This window comes from Pleurodeles waltl, chromosome 1_1, assembly GCF_031143425.1.
Source record: "Pleurodeles waltl isolate 20211129_DDA chromosome 1_1, aPleWal1.hap1.20221129, whole genome shotgun sequence".
Lineage (NCBI taxonomy): Eukaryota > Metazoa > Chordata > Amphibia > Caudata > Salamandridae > Pleurodeles > Pleurodeles waltl.
This window is the reverse complement of record NC_090436.1, coordinates 1860546-1885187: the sequence shown is the minus strand read 5'-3', so window position 1 is coordinate 1885187 and position 24642 is coordinate 1860546. Positions and strand designations below refer to the sequence as shown.

The 24642-nt window shown below is 47.1% G+C and overlaps 1 protein-coding gene across 1 annotated transcript in view; it reads left to right on the top strand.

Moving 5' to 3' along the window:
- The window catches only part of LOC138291607 (uncharacterized), a 336430-nt gene extending 328299 nt beyond the window's left edge, over positions 1-8131 (top strand). Inside the window, exons 12-13 of the mRNA XM_069230322.1 lie at positions 2643-2650; positions 3688-8131. Coding sequence (XP_069086423.1) covers positions 2643-2650; positions 3688-5633 — 1954 coding nt within the window. The 3' untranslated portion in view covers positions 5634-8131. The remainder of the gene's footprint in view (positions 1-2642; positions 2651-3687) is intronic.
- The last annotated feature ends 16511 nt before the right edge of the window (positions 8132-24642 follow it).

Genomic DNA, 24642 nt, shown 5'->3' with positions numbered 1-24642 from the left:
CGAGATTCTCCACCTCCGCACACAACCCATCTCACGCAGACATTGGAACAAAATCCCCACGGAACAGCTTCTCTCCACTCTCAGCGACAACCAACCCACCTTCTCCACCGACCCCAACTGCGCGGACAACCTCGCACCCCTCAGACGCCTCCCAAGACAGACCAGCACCAGGAAACCTCAATGGTTCACAGACACCCTCAAGGAATCCAAAAAAAACTGCCGTACCCTCAAGAAAGCCTGGCGCAAGGACCACAGCGCAGAAAACATGTCTGCCCTCAAAAACGCCACCCGCGAACACCACCAACTGAACCGCGCCACCAAAAGAACTTCCTTCACAGACAGACTGGACAAGAACACTCACAACAGCAAAGAACTCTTCAACATTGTCAAAGAGCTCTCCAATCCTAACGCCAACTCCAATGCCATCACGCCCTCACAAGACCTCTGCAACTCCCTCGCCACCTTCTTCCATCGTAAGATCACCGACCTACATGACCGCTTCGAACACCAGACCCAGCCAACCACCACAGAACCTACAACCCCAGCCATCACCCTCAACGCCTGGACTCACATCAGCACGGAGGAGACCAAAACTACCATGAACTCCATCCACTCCGGTACCCCCTCGGACCCCTGTCCACACTTCATCTTCAACAAAGCCGACGACATCATCGCCCCGCATCTCCAGACCATCATCAACAGCTCGTTTGCTTCTGCCACCTTCCCCGAGAGCTGGAAACATGCAGAAGTCAACGCCCTACTGAAGAAACCTACGGCGGACTCCAGCGACCTGAAGAACTTCCGCCCCATCTCGCTCCTCCCCTTCCCTGCCAAAGTCATACAGAAGACCGTCAACAAGCAACTTACCAACTTCCTTGAAGACAACAACCTTCTCGACCCCTCTCAGTCTGGATTCCGAGCCAATCACAGCACAGAAACCGCCCTCATCTCAGTCACAGACGACATCAGAACTCTGATGGACAACGGAGAAACAGTCGCCCTCATCCTCCTCGACCTATCGGCTGCCTTCAACACCGTCTGCCACCGAACCCCAACATCCTGCCTGCGCTCCACCGGTATCCAAGGACTGGCCCTGGACTGGATCTCCTCTTACCTCTCTAACCGCTCCCAAAGAGTCTACCTCCCTCCGTTCCGCTCAGACCCCACCGAGATCATCTGCGGCATCCCACAAGGCTCCTCGCTCAGCCCGACTCTCTTCAATGTCTACATGAGCCCCCTCGCCGACATCGTACGCAAACACAACATCAACATCACCTCCTACGCCGACGACACTCAGCTGATACTTTCCCTCACCAAGGACCCTACCATCGCCAAGACCAACCTGCAGGATGGAATGAAAGACGTCGCAGAATGGATGAAACTCAGCCGTCTGAAACTGAACTCAGAAAAAGCGGAAGTCCTCATCCTCGGAAACACCCCGTCCACCTGAGACGACTCTTGGTGGCCCACGGCCCTAGGCACCCCACCAACCCTCTCAGACCACACACGCAACCTTGGATTCATCCTGGACCCGCTTCTCACCATGACCAAACAAGTCAACACTGTATCATCTTCCTGCTTCCTCACCCTCCGCATGCTCCGAAAGATCTTCCGCTGGGTCCCCGCCAACACCAGAAAGACTGTGACCCACGCCCTCGTCACGAGCCGCTTGGACTACAGAAACACCCTATACGCAGGAACCACCGCTAAACTCCAGAAACATCTGCAGCGAATACAAAATGCCTCCGCCCACCTCGTCCTCGACATACCACGCAACAGCCACATCTCCGCCCACCTGAGACACCTGCACTGGCTTCCCGTCAACAAAAGGATCACCTTCCGTCTCCTCACCCACGCACACAAAGCCCTCCACAACAAGGGACCCGAATACCTCAACCATCGCCTCAGTTTCTACACGCCCACCCGTCAACTTCGCTCCGCCAACCTCGCACTCGCCGCCGTCCCTCGCATCCGCTGCACTACGGCAGGTGGGAAATCCTTTTCCTACCTGGCGGCCAAGACATGGAATTCCCTCCCCACCAACCTCAGGACCACCTCGCATTCCGGAGGCAGCTCAAGACCTGGCTCTTCGAGCAGTAGTAACCCCCTCCCCCTAGCGCTTTGAGACCCTCATGGGTGAGTAGCGCGCTTTATAAATGTTTTTTGTTTGTTTGTTTGTTGGGTAGACGCACCATTTTGACTGTAATAACTGTGGATTTGTGTGACAATTCATGCACGCATGCCTGGGAACACCATGCGTTATACAGGTAACCCTACCCTGATGTAAGTTAACGCAAAGTTACTTTTTTTTTTCTAGAAAGGCATGGAAAGTCAATCAAATTTTACTTTGTACCTGTCAAAATAGATTTTGTGCCACAGCTGCTTCACAAAAAGTGACACAACCCGATCAAAATCTTTTAAATCTGTGCCTGAACCCCCTGCACTTTTGTTTCAGTGTAAATGGCTAACAGTCACTGGTCAGTCGTCTCTTGATTTCTGTTTTCCATATTATTGGTTGCGTCACGCTTTTACAAGTATTCTGTTTTCTAGGTTAATTGTTCCTGTGATTACCAGTTTAACACATATTTAAGTTTTTTTTCCCATTGGCTTCATTGTCCTAAATCCATTTTTCTGTTTTTCAGCCCAGAAGGTAAAGGACAAGCATTGTGAAAGGAATATAAGGAATGGAAATCACAGTGAAACTGTTGTTGAGAAAGGCAAATATCATGGCGGAGAAAGTTCCATTAAATGTTTCTCACGCTGCAGCCAATCACACCCAACTTGGAAACACGAACACGAGAAAAAATGTGTACAAATTGGAGAGAAGTTATCTGACTGAAGAAGTTCTGCAAATGTTTTAGCTATGAGAAGATATTTTAATGCACACAGCTGTTTTTCCTACGCAGAGCACAGTGTCTGACATTTCAGTGTACTCTAAGAAGTCAGATCTTATGCACAGTAGAGAGGACATGTTCTGAATGTGACATCTTCCACACAAGGGTGACGGACCAACTGTGCAACCGGAAACTAGCAGATGCCGATCCTTGGGAATGTAAAGTCTGCCTAGACATCAGACAGTTTGCAGAAAAGAGGCTCATTTCCTATCTGCATCTCCGTATAAAAGATATTTGTATAATTCCCTTAAGGTAAGGAGACTGGCATTCTTGATCCAATGGAAAAAGGTGTCCACCTCTAGCTTTGAGGGTGGTTAAACCATTGCTGAACATTCAGAACGTAGTACATTTATACACAGCGTATCCAACTTGGAGACGCAAGCCAAGCGTGCCACATTTAGAAGCAGGTCCATGTAAACATACTGAGTGAGGGGTGGGTAATTATTATACTGTAACAAACAACAATGGAAGGCCTATATAAATATTCTGAATGAAAGGGGCAGTTGATTAAATATGAAAGGACTCTAGGGAAGAACAGTATGGATCTTCTGTATGTGGCACGTTTTTAGTCAATAGCATGCACTGTCCATGCATCAGAGAACTCGCACTTGGAGAAACCATAGGGTGTTCTGAATGTGGCAACGTTTTCAAAACATCATCTGAGCAATTGGAATATCGGATAAGTCACAGCAGAGGGAAACCATATGAATATTCTCTACGTAACAAGGCATACGATTCTAAGAATTGTCTAATCCAGCATCCAAGAACTCATACTGGATAGAAACCACGTAAGGTTTTAAATATGTCAATGTTTTAATTGAGAAGAGTTCTCTAACTGAGCATCGTCAAGAGCACACTGGGGAGAAACCTTATAAATGTGAATGTGACAAAACTTTCATAAGAAAGTTGACGCAATACACTCATGAGAGAACTCACGCTGGGAGCAAACACTATTATTGTGCTGAATGTGACAAGACGTTCATGAGTAAGATGGCACTATCAGTAGATCAGAGAACTCATCCTTGGGAGAAACCATCTAAATTTCCTGAATGTGACAAGGCGTTAAAGTCATCACACAAGCTAGTGCACCATCAAATAAGTCACAGCAGTGAGAAACCTCATAAATGTTCTGAATGTGGCAAGACTTTCATTGGAAAGAGGGGCCTATTGTTACACAAGAGAACTCACCTAGGGAAGAAACCATATAAATGTTCTGAATGTGATAAGGTTTTCATACAACAACGTACACTGTTCATACATCAAAGAATTCACACTGGGGTGAAACCATATAAATGTTCTGAATGTGATAAGGCTTACAAGATACCAAGAGACCTATCGGTACATCAGAGAATCCACACTGGAGAGAAACCATACAAGTGTTCTGAATGTAATAAGGCTTTTAAAATTAAGAGTCATCAGTTATCACATCAAAAAACACATACTGGGGAAAGACCATTTAAATGTTCTGAATGTGACATGGCTTTCACACGACAATGTGTTTTATCCATACACGAACGGATTCACACCGGGGAGAAGCCATATAAATGTTCTGAATGTGACAAAGCTTTCAGACAGAAAGGTACATTAGCCACACATCAAAGAATTCACACTGGGGAGAAACCATATAAATGCTCTGAATGTTATAAGGCTTTCAAGACAAAAAGAGAGCTAACAGTGCACCAGAGAACTCACACAGGGGAGAAACCCTACGAGTGTTCTGAATGCCACAAGTCTTTCGCACAAAGGGGTACACTAGCTGATCACCAGAGATGTCACACTGGGGAGAAACCATATAAATATTCTAAATATGCCAAGGCTTTCAGTGAATATGGTTACCCTTTCCAACATCAGATAACTCACCCTGGGAATAAGCCTTATAATTGTTCTGAATGTGGAACGTCTTTCAAAGCTAAGCTTGCATTAAGGCACCATCAGGCAACTCACACTGGGGAGAGACTATATAGTTGTTCTGAATGTCATCGGACGTTCATTAGAAAAAGTAATCTATTGTTACACGAGATAACTCACATTGGGAAACCATATAAATGTTCTGAATGTGATAAGGTTTTCACACAACAACGTATGCTGTTCGTACATCAAAGAGTTCACTCTAGGGAGAAACCATATAAATGTTCTGAATGTGCTAAGGTTTTCACACAACAACGTATGCTGTCCGTGCATCAAAGAGTTCACTCGAGGGAGAAACCATATAAATGTTCTGAATGTGATAAGGCTTTTAGAGTTAAGAGTCATCGGTCAGCACATTACAAAACACATACTGGGGAAAGACCATATAAATGTTCTGAATGTGACATGGCTTTCACACGACAATGTGTTTTATCAATACATCAAAGACTTCACACTGGGGAGAAACCATATAAGTGTTCTGAATGTGACAAGACTTTCACACAAAAAGGTACATTAGCCGTGCATCAAAGACTTCACACTGGTGAGAAACCATATAAATGTTCTGAATGTGATAAGACTTTCAGGTCAAAAATAGAGTTATTGGTGCATCAGAGAACGCACACTGGGGAGAAGCCCTATAAATGCTCCGAATGTGACAAGGCTTTCGCACAGCGGGGCACACTGTCTGATCACCAGATGTGTCACACGGGAGAGAAACCATATGCATGTTCTGAATGCGACAAGGGTTTCAAACGTAAATTTGCACTATCTCTTCATTTGGCAGCTCACACTTGGTGTAAAACATATAAAAGTTCTGAATCTTATATATAGGCCATCCTTTTTTCACGTTTTATTTTTAGGGGATTGCAGTGGTGTTTTCAAACCTTTACAAATCGGTGTTTGATCAGTGTTTATTCAGCAGCCTAAGCCTCAGAACAGAGAAAAACTGTATTTTTATCAGTGTTTACAAAACATGTCAATGAGAGGAGCCCCCAACCCTCGTTACCTTGGAATGAGGTCTCTATCCCAGACTCCGCAGGGACACGAAGACTGGGTCAGTGTCAAGACGACTGCAGCATCGGTATCAGCGATGGAGGCGATGCCCTCTGGTCGGAATCCCTCTGATTATCTGTCTAAAGTGCGATGGATTTATACAGATCTACAAGGACCCCTGACGTAGGTGTGTTCCCAAACAATAGATAACAGACATGCTTGGGGCGGCAATTAATATCAACAATCCCTCGAAAGTATAGAGAGGGAACATCCCTAAGTGTGAACACCTACTGTTTGTTTGTCTTTGGTGCTTGATCTTGACGCCTTGGCCCGGTGACACTGATAATGCAAAGCATAACAAGTGGCCTAACTATAAACAAGGCAGCCATCTTAGAAGAAATAAATAATTAAATGGGCTAAGACAGAGCAAGCTAAGTAGGTTAAAAGTCACTAGGTGACGGGGGCACGAGTCTGCAAGCCAGAGGCTAAGCTAACTCCTGTTATCCCATTAAAACGAACTAGGATTCCCTACAGGAATATTTAGAATAAAGGTGACATAATGCATGATAGATAGTGACTTCCCATTGACACAGTGTGTTCATTGGACTTTAGACTGTTTTAAGCATAGAAAGTCTGCGTATTATACTCGCACTCACATCTCTTTACGCTCTCTTACATCTCATTCTCTCTCACACTCTGTCGGTTTTACAGGCCTATTAATGGATTAAAAATGTAAGATTGCTGTCTTCAGCATTTTAGTAAACAAATTCTTGAACTCAGTTGGGAGTTATTCACCTACTCCTTACTTCATCTTGTGACATTGTAATGATGGTCAACCCGGCCAATTCCATAGTACCCTGTGATCTCTTTAAAAACTTTAATTACAGCAGATTAATTTGTAGCCCTGCATTCTAAGACAGCTGACACTTGATGTTTTAAGCTGGCTCCCCACTGCTTTTCCGCACTCTTTGACTACATTAAGGCAGTGCTGCTGTTGTTTTCACTTTTTAGAGTGTCCCATTGTAAGTCAGTCCTTACCTTTTACCAGACATCACCTTGCAATCCGAGAAGTTTGCTGTTAGCATTGTAGCTATGGGCTCACAAATACCAGCACGAAAGTGCAGTTGGGAATAAAGCCAGGATTAGCTGAAGGTATCACACTTAACAATGGGACACCTTGCAGCTATGAGTTTTGTTCATATGAATGTCTTGTGTCATGTTTCCACCACTATCCAATGGGTGATGACAGAACTCTTTGCAGGTAGCCATCGTTACGCCCTGCTTTGAATGTTTAAAGCATGGGGTGCTAGGCAGTTCAGCTGCTATCAATACTGACTTTTTAAAAAAGAGGCCTGATGTATCAAAGGAGTTTACCTGTTCTGTGGGTAAATGGAATATTATATTGGGCAAGATTTGTGTCAGGCAGCAATTTCACCAAACAGTGAAATAATTAAACACTTACAAAAGATCAAATATGATTTTAATGTTTCTAGAGTATCTACAATGTATACAATAATTAGATCAGACACAAAACATGCGTCTAGAGCTTCACATTTAATTTAAAACCAGACAAGGGGGTCAAGCCTTCACGATTGAAACAGCTTGACTCTGCAATCACCTTCCAGACGCCCTGAGATTCTCGACTGACCTAATTCACTCAGAAAGATTTTAAAAACCTGCCTCTTTCCAAAACTTGTTTAATAATGTAGAATACTGTTTAGTCCAGTCACACATTACGGAACCTTTCATCTTCCAACCCCATCCCCAATAACGTAATAGCGCCAGGATACCTGTCAGGTAAATAATTAATTAAATACATTTAATCCAAGTTCACAAAACTGGAAAAAACAAAAGGAAGAAAAGTCAATTTTTAGTAACATCTCTAAACGACAAACCTCATAGAGAATAATCTTAGACTAGTCTTTCTTGCTGCCACCTCCTGTAACAAAGTTACATTGTATTGGCCACTCAGGATAAAATAACAAGCATTGGCAAAGCCAGTAGGTCTCGCCTTTGTGAGTGTTTCTATGTTTGTTTTCTCTCTTCTACAGTAGTTTGTATACTAAGAACCTGATTACGATTTTGGCAGATGGGATACTCTGCCACAAACGCGTCGGATATCCAGTCCGCCGTATTACAAGTTCCATTATATCCTATGAAACTTGTAAAACGGCAGGCGGGATATCCGTCACGTTTGTGACGGAGTATCCCATCGGCCAAGGTTGTAATCGGGTCCTAAGTTTCGATTGTGTTATTAAATGTTTTAAATGTTTTGCTGATTAGGTGGTGGATGTTGGATGTTGTGACTTTGTAAATAAAGTGTGTCTTTAAAGGGCTGTTGTAATCAGATTAACTTTATTATGTAAAAGCAGCATGCTCTGGTGTTTTTTGTTTGTATCACGTGGTGTTTAATAGTGTTCCTTATTAAGTGTTATTTGCGTGAAGCCACTTGTATGGCAGTGGAATAACAATTTAAATTTGAGCTCTAGCCCAGTTGGAAGAGCCGGATACAAAGCAGGCACTTATAAGGCAGTCAGATATAGCAACAACAACACACAATAGAGGGAGAGGAGGGTTACCCCAACTCCACCATCTCCCAGCCTGTGTTAAACATATCACACAGTGGAGTGGCTTAAAGTTGCTGCCAGTCACTCGTACCGTTTTTCAGTTCTCACTAAAAGATATTATTTTATGGATGGAAAGGCCTCACCCACATCATAGTGGCATGCTTCATCATTGGCCAGTCCAACCCACAGGAGAACCAGCTCCTTTTGTGGCAGGGAGATTAGAATAAGTCTTGTTCTGGTCAGTGAGAACCAGGGTCACAGAAAGATTAAAAATACCTTTGTTCCTGTCTACAGATGCTACTTTATTGATGATGGCCTAATGTAATTGGCAATTACATATAAGCGATTAGGGTGTATTGATTCTTTGCGATCATTATTACACCATTGAGTCTGTTTTTAACTTTACCCCAGTCTGTCATCAGACCCATTCACAGACCCACTCAGACACTCACACACCCACTCCAAGACTCGTGCACCCCCTCACAGCCCGTCAGACCCTCACGCACCCACTCACAGACCCACTCAGACTCTCACACATCCTCTCACAGTCCCACTGACAGCCTCATGCACCCACTCACAGATTGGCGCACACACTGATGCACCCACCAAAACACTGATGTACGCACTGTCACACTACAGCCACTCTTCACCCCAGATACACCTTCATCTGTGCCTGTTCTGGAACCCAGGGAAGCCGCAACCAACTTCCGCTGTGAACGGGCAAAGGGCCATGCACAGCATGGGATTGTGTGGTTAGGGGGGGTGGCCGCAGGGTCTGGTTGCAGGCCAGGTCTTGCGGGCAGCCTCCGCAGTGCGTAGGCGAAGGCCGTGCATGGTGCAAGATTTGGGGCCATATGTATGTACACATTTTCCCATTGACACAGAATGGGAAAAAACCTTTGATACATCTGCCCCTTGGTGCTTATACGGGGTTGCATAGCGAATGAAAATTACTTTACGATAAAAACATCTAAGAAATTCACTGAAAAAAACAAAGGTTACAGGGTCGTTATAGTTTGGAAATAGAATTTTTTTTAAACATAGAAATTCACTTAAAAAGCCAAAGGTTTCAGGGATTTTATAGTTAGGCTCACATTTTTAACATACCAAATTATTATCTCAAGTAATTATAACTCATGCCCTAAGGTACCTATAACTCGCGCCCTCACCATGGACTGCTAATTACCCCACAAATTACGGCACTCATGACATCTTTGATAACATTCTTGATAATATAAATGTAATATTTGCAGTAAAAGTTTGGAGGAAAAAACTTCATGGCGAGGGTGCGAGTTATAGTTACCATTGGTGTAAATCCATTTAGTAGTTTTCCAAACTATAACGACCCTTATTGCTAACATGATATAGGCCAAGGGTGAGTTAAGCACACAGCAGCAGAACTTTACATGAGTGGTACAGTTGGCCCAACTCCACTGACACAGGTTAAGAAGGAGTGTTTATCATTATGAGGGTATGAAAGTATGTGACTGCAATCCATAAGACGGGCCTAGGTCATAGTGCACATGCTTGATCCGTGTTTACTGGTGACCAGAAATCTGTACCAAAGATCCAGATAACATTGCAGCTGGGGCCCTCAGACTAGGGGGTCACGTCTCTCTTCTTGTAGGGGGCTTTCTCATCCTCACGCATCCCGTTCTACATGCTCCATGAGTCCATCTTTGCACCTGTTCTCACGGGATGTGCCACTTGCCAGCACTCGTCAGGGAAATCACTTAGGTGGTCATTCCAACCCTGGCGGTCGGTGTTAAATCGGCGGCCAAACCGCAAACAGGCTGGCGGGAAAAAAATGGAATTCCGACCCTGGCGGAAACCGCCAACAGCGACCGCCACATCAACACACCGCCCGCCACGGCGGTACAAACAAACAGCGCGGCGGTCACCGCCAACAGACAGGCAGGAGACAATGTACCGCCCACTGTATCACAACCTACCAATCCGCCACCTTTTCCGGGGCGGTAGCCCCGCCGATAAAAACACAGCGGAAACAGCCATTTCGAAGGGAAAACGCTCACCTCCATACAGCCCACAAGGAATCAGGACAGCATGGAACCCGAACTCCACATACTCCCAGCGATAGTGTTCCTGCCCCTCTACCAGGAGCACGAACGCCGGCACAGAAGACACCAGTGAGTACTGCACCTATGACACAGAGGAGGGGGGAGGGAGGAGGGGAACTTATTACGGGTACACATATACGCGACACACCCACCCTCACCCTCACCCACTACAACACACACATCAATGCATAGCAACACATCAGAGTGACACCCCCCAAACCCCCCGGAAGAATGCAAAGACAAAAGGAAATGATTCTAAACATTGGAATATATTGTATTACTGCCAAAAAAATATATATACACATCAAAAACTCTTATATACATAAATGTATAAGTCCAAGCATTCTAGCAGGCATTGTTCGTGGACCACTGGGCCCAAATCACATGGGCAAAGCCCACACAGGATACCTGACTCCAATGGAGAGAACACTGCAGGGCATCAGATAGCAAAACTACAGGCACCTCAGGGGGGAGGGAAGGGGGGGCACCTCAGCCAGATGTGTGCACGACGCCAGATCCACGAGGGGCCTCCATGCCCACTGTTCAATCCTGGGGAGTGCAAAGCCACAGTCTCACAAGTCCAGGCAGTGGGTGGGCTGCCCACTGTTCAATCCTGGGGAGTGCAAAGCCACAGTCTCACAAGTCCAGACAGTGGGTGGGTGTAGGAGGCTGGACTGGCTTGTAGTGAGTACCAAGGAGTACTTACACCTTGCACCAGGCCCAGGTATCCCTTATTAGTATATAGGGTGTCTAGCAGCTTAGGCTGATAGATAATGGTAGCTTAGCAGAGCAGCTTAGGCTGAACTAGGAGACGAGTGAAGCTCCTACAGTACCACTATTGTCATATGCACAATATCATAAGAAAACACAATACACAGATATACTAAAAATAAAGGTACTTTATTTTTATGACAATATGCCAAATGTATCTCAGTGAGTACCCTCAGTATGAGGATAGCAAATATACACAAGATATATGTACACAATACCAAAAATATGCAGTATAGTATTAGAAAACAGTGCAAACAATGTATAGTTACAATAGGATGCAATGGGGACACATAGGGATAGGGGCAACACAAACCATATACTCCAAAAGTGGAATTCAAACCACGAATGGACCCCAATCCTATGTGACCTTGTAGAGGGTCGCTGGGACTGTAAGAAAACAGTGAGGGTTAGAAAAATAGCCCACCCCAAGACCCTGAAAAGTGAGTGCAAAGTGCACTAAAGTTCCCCAAAGAGCACAGAAGTCGTGATAGGGGAATTCTGCAGGAAAGACCAAAACCAGCAAAGCAACAACGATGGATTTCCAGACGAGGGTACCTGTCGAACAAGGGGACCAAGTCCAAAAGTCACGACCAAGTCGAGAGTGGGCAGATGCCCAGGAAATGCCAGCTGTGGGTGCAAAGAAGCTGCTACTGGACAGTAGAAGCTGAGGATTCTGCAGGAACGACAAGGGCTAGAAACTTCCCCTTTGGAGGATGGATGTCCCACGCCGTGGAGAGTCGTGCAGAAGTGTTTTCCTGAAGAAAGACCGCAAACAAGCCTTGCTAGCAGCAAGTCGTGCGGTTAGGGTTTTTGGATGCTGCTGTGGCCCAGGAGGGACCAGGATGTCGCCAATTGCGTCAGGGGACAGAGGGGGCGCCCAGCAAGTCAAGGAGCCCTCTCAGAAGCAGGCAGCACCCGCAGAAGTGCCAGAATAGGCACTACGAAGAGGAGTGAAACGGTGCTCACCCGAAGTTGCACAAAGGAGTCCCACGCCGCCGGAGGACAACTCAGGAGGTCGTGCAATGCAGGTTAGAGTGCCGTGGACCCAGGCTTGGCTGTGCACAAAGGATTCCCTCTGAAAGTGCACATGAGCCGGAGTAGCTGCAAAAGACGTGGTTCCCAGCAATGCAGTCTGGCGTGGGGAGGCAAGGACTTACCTCCACCAAACTTGGACTGAAGAGTCACTGGACTGTGGGAGTCACTTGGACAGAGTTGCTGGATTCAAGGGACCTCGCTCGTCGTGCTGAGAGGAGACCCAGGGGACCGGTGATGCAGTTCTTTGGTGCCTGCGGTTGCAGGGGGACGATTCCGTCGACCCACGGGAGATTTCTTCGGAGCTTCTAGTGCAGAGAGGAGGCAGACCACCCCCACAGCATGCACCACCAAGAAAGCAGTCGAGAAGGCGGCAGGATCAGCGTTACAGAATTGCAGTAGTCGTCTTCGCTACTTTGTTGCAGTTTTGCAGGCTTCCAGCGCGGTCAGCAGTCGATTCCTTGGCAGAAGGTGAAGAGAGAGATGCAGAGGAACTCTGATGAGCTCTTGCATTCATTATCTAAGGAAATCCCCAAAGCAGAGACCCTAAATAGCCAGAAAAGAGGGTTTGGCTACTTAGGGGAGAAGATGGGCTAGCAACACCTGAAGGAGCCTATCAGAAGGAGTCTCTGACGTCACCTGCTGGCCCTGGCCACTCAGAGCAGTCCAGTGTGCCAGCAGCACCTCTGTTTCCAAGATGGCAGAGGTCTGAAACACACTGGAGGGGCTCTGGGCACCTCCCAGGGCAGGTGCAGGTCAGGGGAGTGGTCACTCCCCTTTCCTTTGTCCAGTTTCGCGCCAGAGCAGGGCTGAGGGGTCCCTGAACCGGTGTAGACTGGCTTATGCAGAAATGGGCACCATGTGTGCCCATGAAAGCATTTCCAGAGGCTGGGGGAGGCTACTCCTCCCCTGCCTTAACACCATTTTCCAAAGGTAGAGGGTGTAACACCCTCTCTCTGAGGAAGTCCTTTGTTCTGCCTTCCTGGGCCAAGCCTGACTGGACCCCAGGAGGGCAGAAACCTGTCTGAGGGGTTGGCAGCAGCAGCAGCTGCAGTGAAACCCCTGAAAAGGCAGTTTGGCAGTACCCGGGTATGTGCTACAGACCCGTGGGATCATGGGATTGTGCCAACAATGCCAGGATGGCATAGAGGGTGCAATTCCATGATCATAGACATGTTACATGGCCATATTCGGAGTTACCATTATGAAGCTACACATAGGTAGTGACCTATATGTAGTGCACGCGTGTAATGGTGTCCCCGCACTCACAAAGTCCGGGGAATTGGCCCTGAACAATGTGGGGGCACCTTGGCTAGTGCCAGGGTGCCCACACACTAAGTAACTTAGCACCCAACCTTTACTAGGTAAAGGTTAGACATATAGGTGACTTATAAGTTACTTAAGTGCAGTGGTAAATGGCTGTGAAATAACGTGGACGTTATTTCACTCAGGCTGCAGTGGCAGGCCTGTGTAAGAATTGTCAGAGCTCCCTATGGGTGGCAAAAGAAATGCTGCAGCCCATAGGGATCTCCTGGAACCCCAATACCCTGGGTACCTCAGTACCATATACTAGGGAATTATAAGGGTGTTCCAGTATGCCAATGTAAATTGGTAAAATTGGTCACTAGCCTGTTAGTGACAATTTGTAAAGAGAGAGCATAACCACTGAGGTTCTGGTTAGCAGAGCCTCAGTGAGACAGTTAGGCATCACAAAGGGAACACATACCTATAGGTCACAAACTTATGAGCACTGGGGTCCTGGCTAGCAGGGTCCCAGTGACACATAACAAACATACTGAAAACATAGGGTCTTCACTATGAGCACTGGGCCCTGGCTAGCAGGATCCCAGTGAGACAGTGAAAACACTCTGACATACACTCACAAACAGGCCAAAAGTGGGGGTAACAAGGCTAGAAAGAGGCTACCTTCTCACACAACTCCCCCCAAATGAAGGACAATAAGGCTAACCTTGGCCAGTTGAGACTTTATTGTCTAAGTGGTGATAAGTAGAGAGTAGCTCTGCAATAGACTGGTTACTCCCTTTATCATCCACTATATGGTTACTTCCCAGTGGGGATGTAAACCACCCTGTTTGAAGTTTTTTTAGCTAAGCAACAATGTGAAGATGTATTTTCAGAGTTTCTATCAGTAATTTTTAGTTTAGAGCAGTGGGAATTGTCCACTGAACCTATTTGTAGTGATGAAAATGCCAGAAAGAGATGCTGTCTCAGTAAAGCCATAGCTGGGCAAAAACTTTGTCCATATGGCTGGAAGAGAGAACAGGGATGCCGTTTCTCTTGATTTGGAGCAGGGCAGGGATGCTGTCCTATGAGCTCCACACTAGGGCAGGGATGTTGTCCTAAGTGTTGTGAGGCAGTGCAGGGTTTCTGCACTAAAGTGTCTCTGGCAGGGTTGGAGGGATGCTCCATGTTAACTAAAATGGTGCTCTTTTTGTCACCAATGTTAGTTATCCCACAGAAAGGTACTTCTACCTCAGGGAGTACAGCTTTGCCAGCTGATGATTCCCTTGGAACAGGTGCCACCCCAGGAGAGGTTTCTCCCACCACAGGAATGATATCCTGATTGGCAGGGTGGTTAGGAGATACTTTGATACCCTTTTTTCCTGTTGTTGGAAAGGGATCCTGAGTTTTCAGGCCTTCTCTCCTTTGCTTTTTCATTTCAGTAGAAATGAGAGGGAACAATTCCTCTGGGATGCCCAGCATGGCTGCATGGGCATAAAACTCTACATCAGCCCAACCTGAGGCCTCTAGGTCATTACCTAAGAGACAGTCTACAGGTAAGCTAGGTGATACAACCACCTGCTTAGGGCCAGTAACTCCACCCCAACTAAACTGAATTATAGCTAAGGGAAGAAACTTAGTGGAGTTATGGATATCAATAATTTTATACTGTTGTCCAATGATGGGTTGTTCAGGAGCCACTAGGTTTTCAGTCACCAAAGTGATACTGGCACCTGTGTCCCTGTAGGCCAAGGCCTCAACACCATTTATTGAAACTGCCTGTACTTATCCATTGTAAGGGGACAAGCAGCCAGTGTGGCAAGGCCAATGCCACTAGGTGTGACAGAAACTGTCTTAGGACTGACTACCCCAGTTTCTATGATGGACCCATAAGTGAACCCAACTACACCCTTTGCTTGACTGTTGCCAGCAGTCCCACCACTAGTACCACTACTGCTAGGGGCACTAGAGCTTGATGTATTAGTGGTGGTAGGCTCAGGGGGTTTACCTGGACAGGACTTATCCCCTGGCCTATGGCCTCTGTTTTTACACACAAAGCACCAAGGCTTTTTAATGTGTGCAGGTTGTGAAGAAGAGGAAGAATTTGTTTTATCCCCACCCCCTGAAGAGTGTTTAGGATTTGAAGAAGGATCTTTGGTTTTACCCTTGTCCCCATGCTTATCCTGAGTTTTCTCACCATCTTTCTTCTTGCCATCCTTGTCACCACCTGTATTAACTTTTCTGTTCACTCTTGTTCTGACCCATTTGTCTGCCTTCTTTCCCAATTCTTGGGGAGAGGTCAGATATGAGTCCACTAGATACTGGTGCAACAAATCAGACACACAATTATTAAGAATATGCTCTCTCAGGATTAAGTTATACAGGCTTTCATAATCAGTAACTTTACTGCCATGTAACCACCCCTCCAAGGCCGTCACTGAATGGTCAACAAAGTCTACCCAGTCTTGTGAAGACTCCTTTTTGGTTTCTCTGAACTTCATCCTGTACTGTTCAGTGGTTAAGCCATAACCATCTAGGAGTGCATTCTTACGAACTGCAAAATTATTGGCATCACTTTCTTTCACAGTAAGGAGCCTATCCCTACCCTTTCCACTAAATGATAGCCATAGGATAGCAGCCCACTGCCTTTGAGGGACATCCTGTATAACACAGGCCCTCTCAAGTGCAGCAAACCACTTGTTAATGTCATCCCTCTCCTTATAAGGGGGAACTATCTTGTGCAGATTCCTAGAATCATGCTCTTTTGCAGGATGACTATGGGGAATACTGCTGCTGCCACCATGGGTTTCTAAACCCAATTTCTGTCTTTCTCTTTCCACTTCTAAGGACTGTCTATCCAAATTCAGCTGTTGCTTCTTGAGCTTCAGCCTGGTTTGTTCCACTCTCAATCTATTGAGCTCCCTTTTTAACACTCTGTCATCAGGGTGGGTGGGTGGGACATGCCTTGAAACAGAAGTATGGTGAGAATGAACAGAAGGAGACCTGTCCCTAACAGATGGCACCCTAACAGCTTGGCTAACAGAAACATCACTTCTACTATGATGAGAAGGAATACTCTTATTATGATGTGAGACAACACTATTAGTATGGTGTGACTCTACATCAGTACCAGCTATGCTAGGCTGTCTTGTAATGGGCAGGCTAGGAAGTTTCTTCTCTAAATCTTTTGCTAGGGGTGCCCCAGGGTTAGATTGGGAACCATCAGCTAATTTCTCAACAGAAGTGGCCTTATCCTGTTCAACAAGCATATTAACCAACAGTTCTCTAGAGGGATTCTTCCTTACACTTAAACCTCTTTCTATGCAGAGACTCCTTGCTCCTTTCCAGCTAAGGTGATCATAAGCAAGTTTGGACAGATCAACAGTTTGGCCTGTGCCAGACATTTTTAGAAAGTGTTTAAGTGATAGAAAAAGTGAGAAAAAAGTTTTTCAGAACTTTTGGAAAGACAGAAAAAACGTTTTAAACTTTTTAAGAACTTTTTAGAAAGTTTAGAGGTACTTTTCAGCACTTTAGAAAAGAAGTGAGAAAAGAAAAGCAAAACTTTTTGGTTAGGTGTACATACACTGAACTTGTTTTGTATATTTTTCTCTTATGAAAAGTACAATGACAAGAGTGGTAAGTAGTTACAAAGTACTTATCCCACCGCTGCACAACCAATGTAGGAGGCTGGACTGGCTTGTAGTGAGTACCAACGGGTACTTACACCTTGCACCAGGCCCAGGTATCCCTTATTAGTGTATAGGGTGTCTAGCAGCTTAGGCTGATAGATAATGGTAGCTTAGCAGAGCAGCTTAGGCTGAACTAGGAGACGAGTGAAGCTCCTACAGTACCACTAGTGTCATATGCACAATATCATAAGAAAACACAATACACAGATATACTAAAAATAAAGGTACTTTATTTTTATGACAATATGCCAAAGTATCTCAGTGAGTACCCTTAGTATGGGGATAGCAAATATACACAAGATATATGTACACAATACCAAAAATATGCAGTGTAGTATTAGAAAACAGTGCAAACAATGTATAGTTACAATAGGATGCAATGGGGACACATAGGGATAGGGGCAACACAAACCATATACTCCAAAAGTGGAATGCGAACCACGAATGGACCCCAAACCTATGTGACCTTGTAGAGGGTCGCTGGGACTGTAAGAAAACAGTGAGGGTTAGAAAAATAGCCCACCCCAAGACCCTGAAAAGTGAGTGCAAAGTGCACTAAAGTTCCCCAAAGAGCACAGAAGTCGTGATAGGGGAATTCTGCAGGAAAGACAAAAACCAGCAATGCAACAACGATGGATTTCCAGACGAGGGTACCTGTGGAACAAGGGGACCAAGTCCAAAAGTCACGACCAAGTCGAGAGTGGGCAAATGCCCAGGAAATGCCAGCTGTGGGTGCAAAGAAGCTGCTACTGGACAGTAGAAGCTGAGGATTCTGCAGGAACGACATGGGCTAGAAACTTCCCCTTTGGAGGATGGATGCCCCACGCCGTGGAGAGTCGTGCAGAAGTGTTTTCCTGAAGAAAGACCGCAAACAAGCCTTGCTAGCTGCAAGTCGTGCGGTTAGGGTTTTTGGATGCTGCTGTGGCCCAGGAGGGACCAGGATGTCGCCAATTGCATCAGGGGACAGAGGGGGGCGCCCAGCAGGACGAGGAGCCCTCTCAGAAGCAGGCAGCACCTGCAGAAGTGCCGGAACAGGCACTACGAAGAGGAGTGAAACGGTGCTCACCCGAAGTTGCACAAAGGAGTCCCACGCCGCCGGAGGACAACTCAGGAGGTCGTGCAATGCAGGTTAGAGTGCTGTGGACCCAGGCTTGGCTGTGCACAAAGGATTTCCGCCGGAAGTGCACAGAGGCCGGAGTAGCTGCAAAAGACGCGGTTTCCAGCAATGCAGTCTGGCGTGGGGAGGCAAGGACTTACCTCCACCAAACTTGGACTGAAGAGTCACTGGACTGTGGGAGTCACTTGGACAGAGTTGCTGGATTCAAGGGACCTCGCTCGTCGTGCTGAGAGGAGACCCAAGGGACCGGTAATGCAGCTTTTTGGTGCCTGCGGTTGCAGGGGGAAGATTCCGTCGACCCACGGGAGATTTCTTCAGAGCTTCTAGTGCAGAGAGGAGGCAGACTAACCCCACAGCATGCACCACCAGGAAAACAGTAGAGAAGGCGGCAGGATCAGCGTTACAGAGTTGCAGTAGTCGTCTTCGCTACTTTGTTGCAGTTTTGCAGGCTTCCAGCGCGGTCAGCAGTCGATTCCTTGGCAGAAGGTGAAGAGAGAGATGCAGAGGAACTCTGATGAGCTCTTGCATTCGTTATCTAAGGAAATCCCCAAAGCAGAGACCCTAAATAGCCAGAAAAGAGGGTTTGGCTACTTAGGAGAGAAGATAGGCTAGCAACACCTGAAGGAGCCTATCAGAAGGAGTCTCTGACGTCACCTGCTGGCCCTGGCCACTCAGAGCAGTCCAGTGTGCCAGCAGCACCTCTGTTTCCAAGATGGCAGAGGTCTGGAGCACACTGGAGGAGCTCTGGGCACCTCCCAGGGGAGGTGCAGGTCAGGGGAGTGGTCACTCCCCTTTCCTTTGTCCAGTTTCGCGCCAGAGCAGGGCTGAGGGGTCCCTGAACCGGTGTAGACTGGCTTATGCAGAAATGGGCACCATCTGTGCCCATGAAAGCATTTCCAGAGGCTGGGGGAGGCTACTCCTCCCCTGCCTGAACACCTTTTTCCAAAGGGAGAGGGTGTAACACCCTCTCTCTGAGGAAGTCCTTTGTTCTGCCTTCCTGGGCCAAGCCTGGCTGGACCCCAGGATGGCAGAAACCTGTCTGAGGGGTTGGCAGCAGCAGCTGCAGTGAAACCCCTGAAAAGGCAGTTTGGCAGTACCCGGGTCTGTGCTAGAGACCCGTGGGATCATGGGATTGTGCCAACAATGCCAGGATGGCATAGAGGGGGCAATTCCATGATCTTAGACATGTTACATGGCCATATTCGGAGTTACCATTGTGAAGCTACAGATAGGTAGTGACCTATATGTAGTGCACGCGTGTAATGGTGTCCCTGCGCTCACAATTGGCCCTGAACAATGTGGGGGCACCTTGGCTAGTGCCAGGGTGCCCACACACTAAGTAACTTAGCACCCAACCTTTGCCAGGTAAAGGTTAGACATATAGGTGACTTATAAGTTACTTAAGTGCAGTGTAAAATGGCTGTGAAATAACGTGGACGTTATTTCACTCAGGCTGCAGTGGCAGGCCTGTGTAAGAATTGTCAGAGCTCCCTATGGGTGGCAAAAGAAATGCTGCAGCCCATAGGGATCTCCTGGAACCCCAATACCTTGGGTACCTCAGTACCATATACTAGGGATTTGTAAGGGTGTTCCAGTATGTAGGAGGCTGGACTGGCTTGTAGTGAGTACCAAGGGGTACTTGCACCTTGCACCAGACCCAGTTATCCCTTATTAGTGTATAGGGTGTCTAGCAGCTTAGGCTGATAGATAATGGTAGCTTAGCAGAGCAGCTTAGGCTGAACTAGGAGACGTGTGAAGCTACTACAGTACCACTTAGTGTCATATGCACAATATCATAAGAAAACACAATACACAGTTATACTAAAAATAAAGGTACTTTATTTTTATGACAATATGCCAAAGTATCTTAGAGTGTACCCTCAGTAAGAGGATAGGAAATATACACAAGATATATATACACAATAGCAAAAATATGCAGTATAGTCTTAGAAAACAGTGCAAACAATGTATAGTTACAATAGGATGCAATGGGGAAACATAGGGATAGGGGCAACACAAACCATATACTCCAGAAGTGGAATGCGAACCACGAATGGACCCCAAACCTATGTGACCTTGTAGAGGGTCGCTGGGACTATTAGAAAATAGTGAGAGTTAGAAAAATAACCCTCCCCAAGACCCTGAAAAGTGAGTGCAAAGTGCACCAAAGTTCCCCTAAGGACAAAAGAGTCGTGTTAGAGGAATAATGCAGGAAAGACACAAACCAGCAATGCAACAACTGTGGATTTCCAATCTAGGGTACCTGTGGAACAAGGGGACCAAGTCCAAAAGTCACAAGCAAGTCGTAGAAGGGCAGATGCCCAGGAAATGCAAGCTGCGGGTGCAAAGAAGCTTCGACTGGACAGAAGAAGCTGAGGTTTCTGCAGGAACGAAAAGGGCTAGAGACTTCCCCTTTGGTGGACGGATCCCTCTCGCCTTGGAGAGTCGTGCAGAAGTGTTTTCCCGCCGGAAGGACGCCAACAAGCCTTGCTACACGCAAATCGTGCGTTTGGCGTTTTTGGACGCTGCTGGGGCCCAGGAGGGACCAGGAGGTCGCAAATTGGACCTGCAGAGAGAGGGGACGTCGAGCAAGACAAAGAGCCCTCACTGAAGCAGGTAGCACCCGGAGAAGTGCCAGAAACAGGCACTACGAGGATGCGTGAAACGGTGCTCGCCGAAGTTGCACAAAGGAGTCCCACGTCGCCGGAGACCAACTTAGAAAGTCGTGCAATGCAGGTTAGAGTGCCGTGGACCCAGGCTTGGCTGTGCACAAAGGATTTCCGCCGGAAGTGCACAGGGGCCGGAGTAGCTGCAAAGTCGCGGTTCCCAGCAATGCAGCCCAGCGAGGTGAGGCAAGGACTTACCTCCACCAAACTTGGGCTGAAGAGTCACTGGACTGTGGTGGTCACTTGGACGGTGTCGCTGGATTCGAGGGACCTCGCTCGTCGTGCTGAGAGGAGACCCAAGGGACCGGTAATGCAGCTTTTTGGTGCCTGCGGTTGCAGGGGGAAGATTCCGTCGACCCACGGGAGATTTCTTCGGAGCTTCTGGTGCAGAGAGGAGGCAGACTACCCCCACAGCATGCACAAGCAGGAAAACAGTCGAGAAGGCGGCAGGATCAGCGTTACAGAGTTGCAGTAGTCGTCTTTGCTACTATGTTGCAGGTTTGCAGGCTTCCAGCGCGGTCAGCGGTCGATTCCTTATCAGAAGGTGAAGAGGGAGATGCAGAGGAACTCGGCTGAGCTCATGCATTCGTTATCTAAAGTTTCCCCAGAGACAGAGACCCTAAATAGCCAGAAAAGAGGGTTTGGCTACCTAGGAGAGAGGAAAGGCTACTAACACCTGAAGGAGCCTATCACAAGGAGTCTCTGACGTCACCTGGTGGCACTGGCCACTCAGAGCAGTCCAGTGTGCCAGCAGCACCTCTGTTTTCAAGATGGCAGAGGTCTGGAGCACACTGGAGGAGCTCTGGACACCTCCCAGGGGAGGTGCAGGTCAGGGGAGTGGTCACTCCCCTTTCCTTTGTCCAGTTTTGCGCCAGAGCAGGGGCTAAGGGGTCCCTGAACCGGTGTAGACTGGCTTATGCAGAATTGGGCACATCTGTGCCCAACAAAGCATTTCCAGAGGCTGGGGGAGGCTACTCCTCCCCTGCCTTCACACCATTTTCCAAAGGGAGAGGGTGTCACACCCTCTCTCAGAGGAAGTTCTTTGTTCTGCCATCCTGGGCCAGGCCTGGCTGGACCCCAGGAGGGCAGCTGCCTGTCTGAGGGGTTGGCAGCAGCAGCAGCTGCAGAGAAACCCCAGGAAGGGCAGTCTGGCAGTACCAGGGTCTGTGCTACAGACCACTGGGATCATGGAATTGTACCAACAATGCCAGGATGGCATAGAGGGGGCAATTCCATGATCATAGACATGTTACATGGCCATATTCGGAGTTACCATGGTGAAGCTACATATAGGTAGTGACCTATATGTAGTGCACGCGTGTAATGGTGTCCCCGCACTCACAAAGTTCAGTGAATTGGCTCTGAACAATGTGGGGGCACCTTGGCTAGTGCCAGGGTGCCCTCACACTAAGTAACTTTGCACCTAACCTTTACCAGGTAAAGGTTAGACATATAGGTGACTTATAAGTTACTTAAGTGCAGTGTAAAATGGCTGTGAAATAACGTGGACGTTATTTCACTCAGGCTGCAGTGGCAGGCCTGTGTAAGAATTGTCAGAGCTCCCTATGGGTGGCAAAAGAAATGCTGCAGCCCATAGGGATCTCCTGGAACCCCAATACCCTGGGTACCTCAGTACCATATACTAGGGAATTATAAGGGTGTTCCAGTAAGCCAATGTAAATTGGTAAAAATGGTCACTAGCCTGTCAGTGACAATTTGGAAAGAAATGAGAGAGCATAACCACTGAGGTTCTGATTAGCAGAGCCTCAGTGAGACAGTTAGTCACTACACAGGTAACACATTCAGGCACACTTATGAGCACTGGGGCCCTGGGTTACCAGGGTCCCAGTGACACATACAACTAAAACAACATATATCCAGTGAAAAATGGGGGTAACATGCCAGGCAAGATGGTACTTTCCTACACAACCCCCCCCCCCAAACGAAGGACAATAAGACTAGCCATTACCTGATGAGTCTTCATTGTCTAAGTGGAAATATCTGGAGAGTCCATCTGCATTGGAGTGGCTACTCCCAGGTCTATGTTCCACTGTATAGTCCATTCCCTGTAGGGATATGGACCACCTCAACAATTTAGGATTTTCACCTTTCATTTGTTTTAGCCAAAGTAGAGGTTTGTGGTCTGTCTGAACAATGAAGTGAGTGCCAAACAGGTATGGCCTCAACTTCTTCAGAGCCCAGACCACAGCAAAGGCCTCCCTCTCAATGGCAGACCAACGCTTTTCTCTAGGGGTCAACCTTCTACTAATAAAAGCAACAGGTTGATCCTGGCCCTCAGAATTAAGTTGTGATAGGACTGCCCCTACTCCTAATTCAGATGCATCAGTTTGGACATAGAATTTTTTAGAGTAACAAGGGCTTTTCAGGACAGGTGCAGAGCACATGGCCTGCTTCAGCTCCTCAAAAGCTTTCTGACAGTTTGCTGTCCATAATACCTTTTTAGGCATTTTCTTGGATGTGAGGTCATGCCGAGGGGCTGCAATGGAGCCATAGTTCTTAATGAACCTCCTGTAATACCCAGTGAGGCCTAGGAAGGCTCTCACCTGAGTCTGAGTGGTAGGGGGAACCCAATCAATAATAGTTTGGATTTTCCCCTGAAGTGGTGCAATCTGTTCCCCACCAACAAGGTGTCCCAGATAAACCACCTTACCCTGCCCTTTCTGGCACTTTGAAGCCTTGATAGTGAGGCCTGCCTTTTGCAGGGCCTCCAAAACTTTCCATAGGTGGACCAGGTGATCATCCCAGCTGGAGCTAAAGACAGCTATATCATCCAAATATGCTGCACTGAAAGCTTCCAGCCCTTGCAGGACTGTGTTCACCAACCTCTGAAAAGTGGCAGGTGCATTTTTCAGACCAAAAGGCATTACAGTAAACTGGTAATGTCCTCCAATGGTAGAAAATGCAGTCTTAGATTTAGCATCTTCTGACAATTTGATCTGCCAATACCCTGCAGTCAAATCAAAAGTGCTTAGATACTTGGCAGATGCCAGTGTATCTATAAGCTCATCTGCCCTGGGTATAGGGTGAGCATCAGTTTTGGTTACCAAGTTGAGACCTCTATAGTCTACACAAAACCTAATTTCCTTCTTTCCATCTTTAGAATTGGGTTTTGGTACCAGTACCACAGGAGAAGCCCATGGACTGTCAGAGTGCTCAACCTCTCCTAGTTCCAACATCTTCTGAACTTCTTGCTTTATGCAGTCCCTGACATGGTCAGGCTGCCTATAGATCTTACTTTTGACAGGTAAACTGTCTCCAGTATCTATAGTGTGCTCACACCAAGAAGTGGTGCCTGGCACAATGGAGAAGAGTTCTGAAAATTGTCCTAGGAGATTTATGCAATTATCTTTCTGCTCAGCAGTAAGACAATCAGCCAAAACTACACCTTCCACAAGAGCATCTTGTTCTGTGGAAGAGAAGAGATCAGGTAGAGGATCACTGTCTTCTTCCTGTCCCTCATCTGTTGCCATGAGCAGGGTGAGATCAGCCCTGTCATAGTAGGGTTTCAGGCGGTTGACATGGAGCACCCTAAGGGGACTCCTGGCAGTGCCTAAGTCAACCAAGTAGGTGACTTCACCCTTCTTTTCAACAATTGTGTGGGGTCCACTCCATTTATCTTGGAGTGCTCTTGGGGCCACAGGCTCCAAGACCCACACTTTCTGCC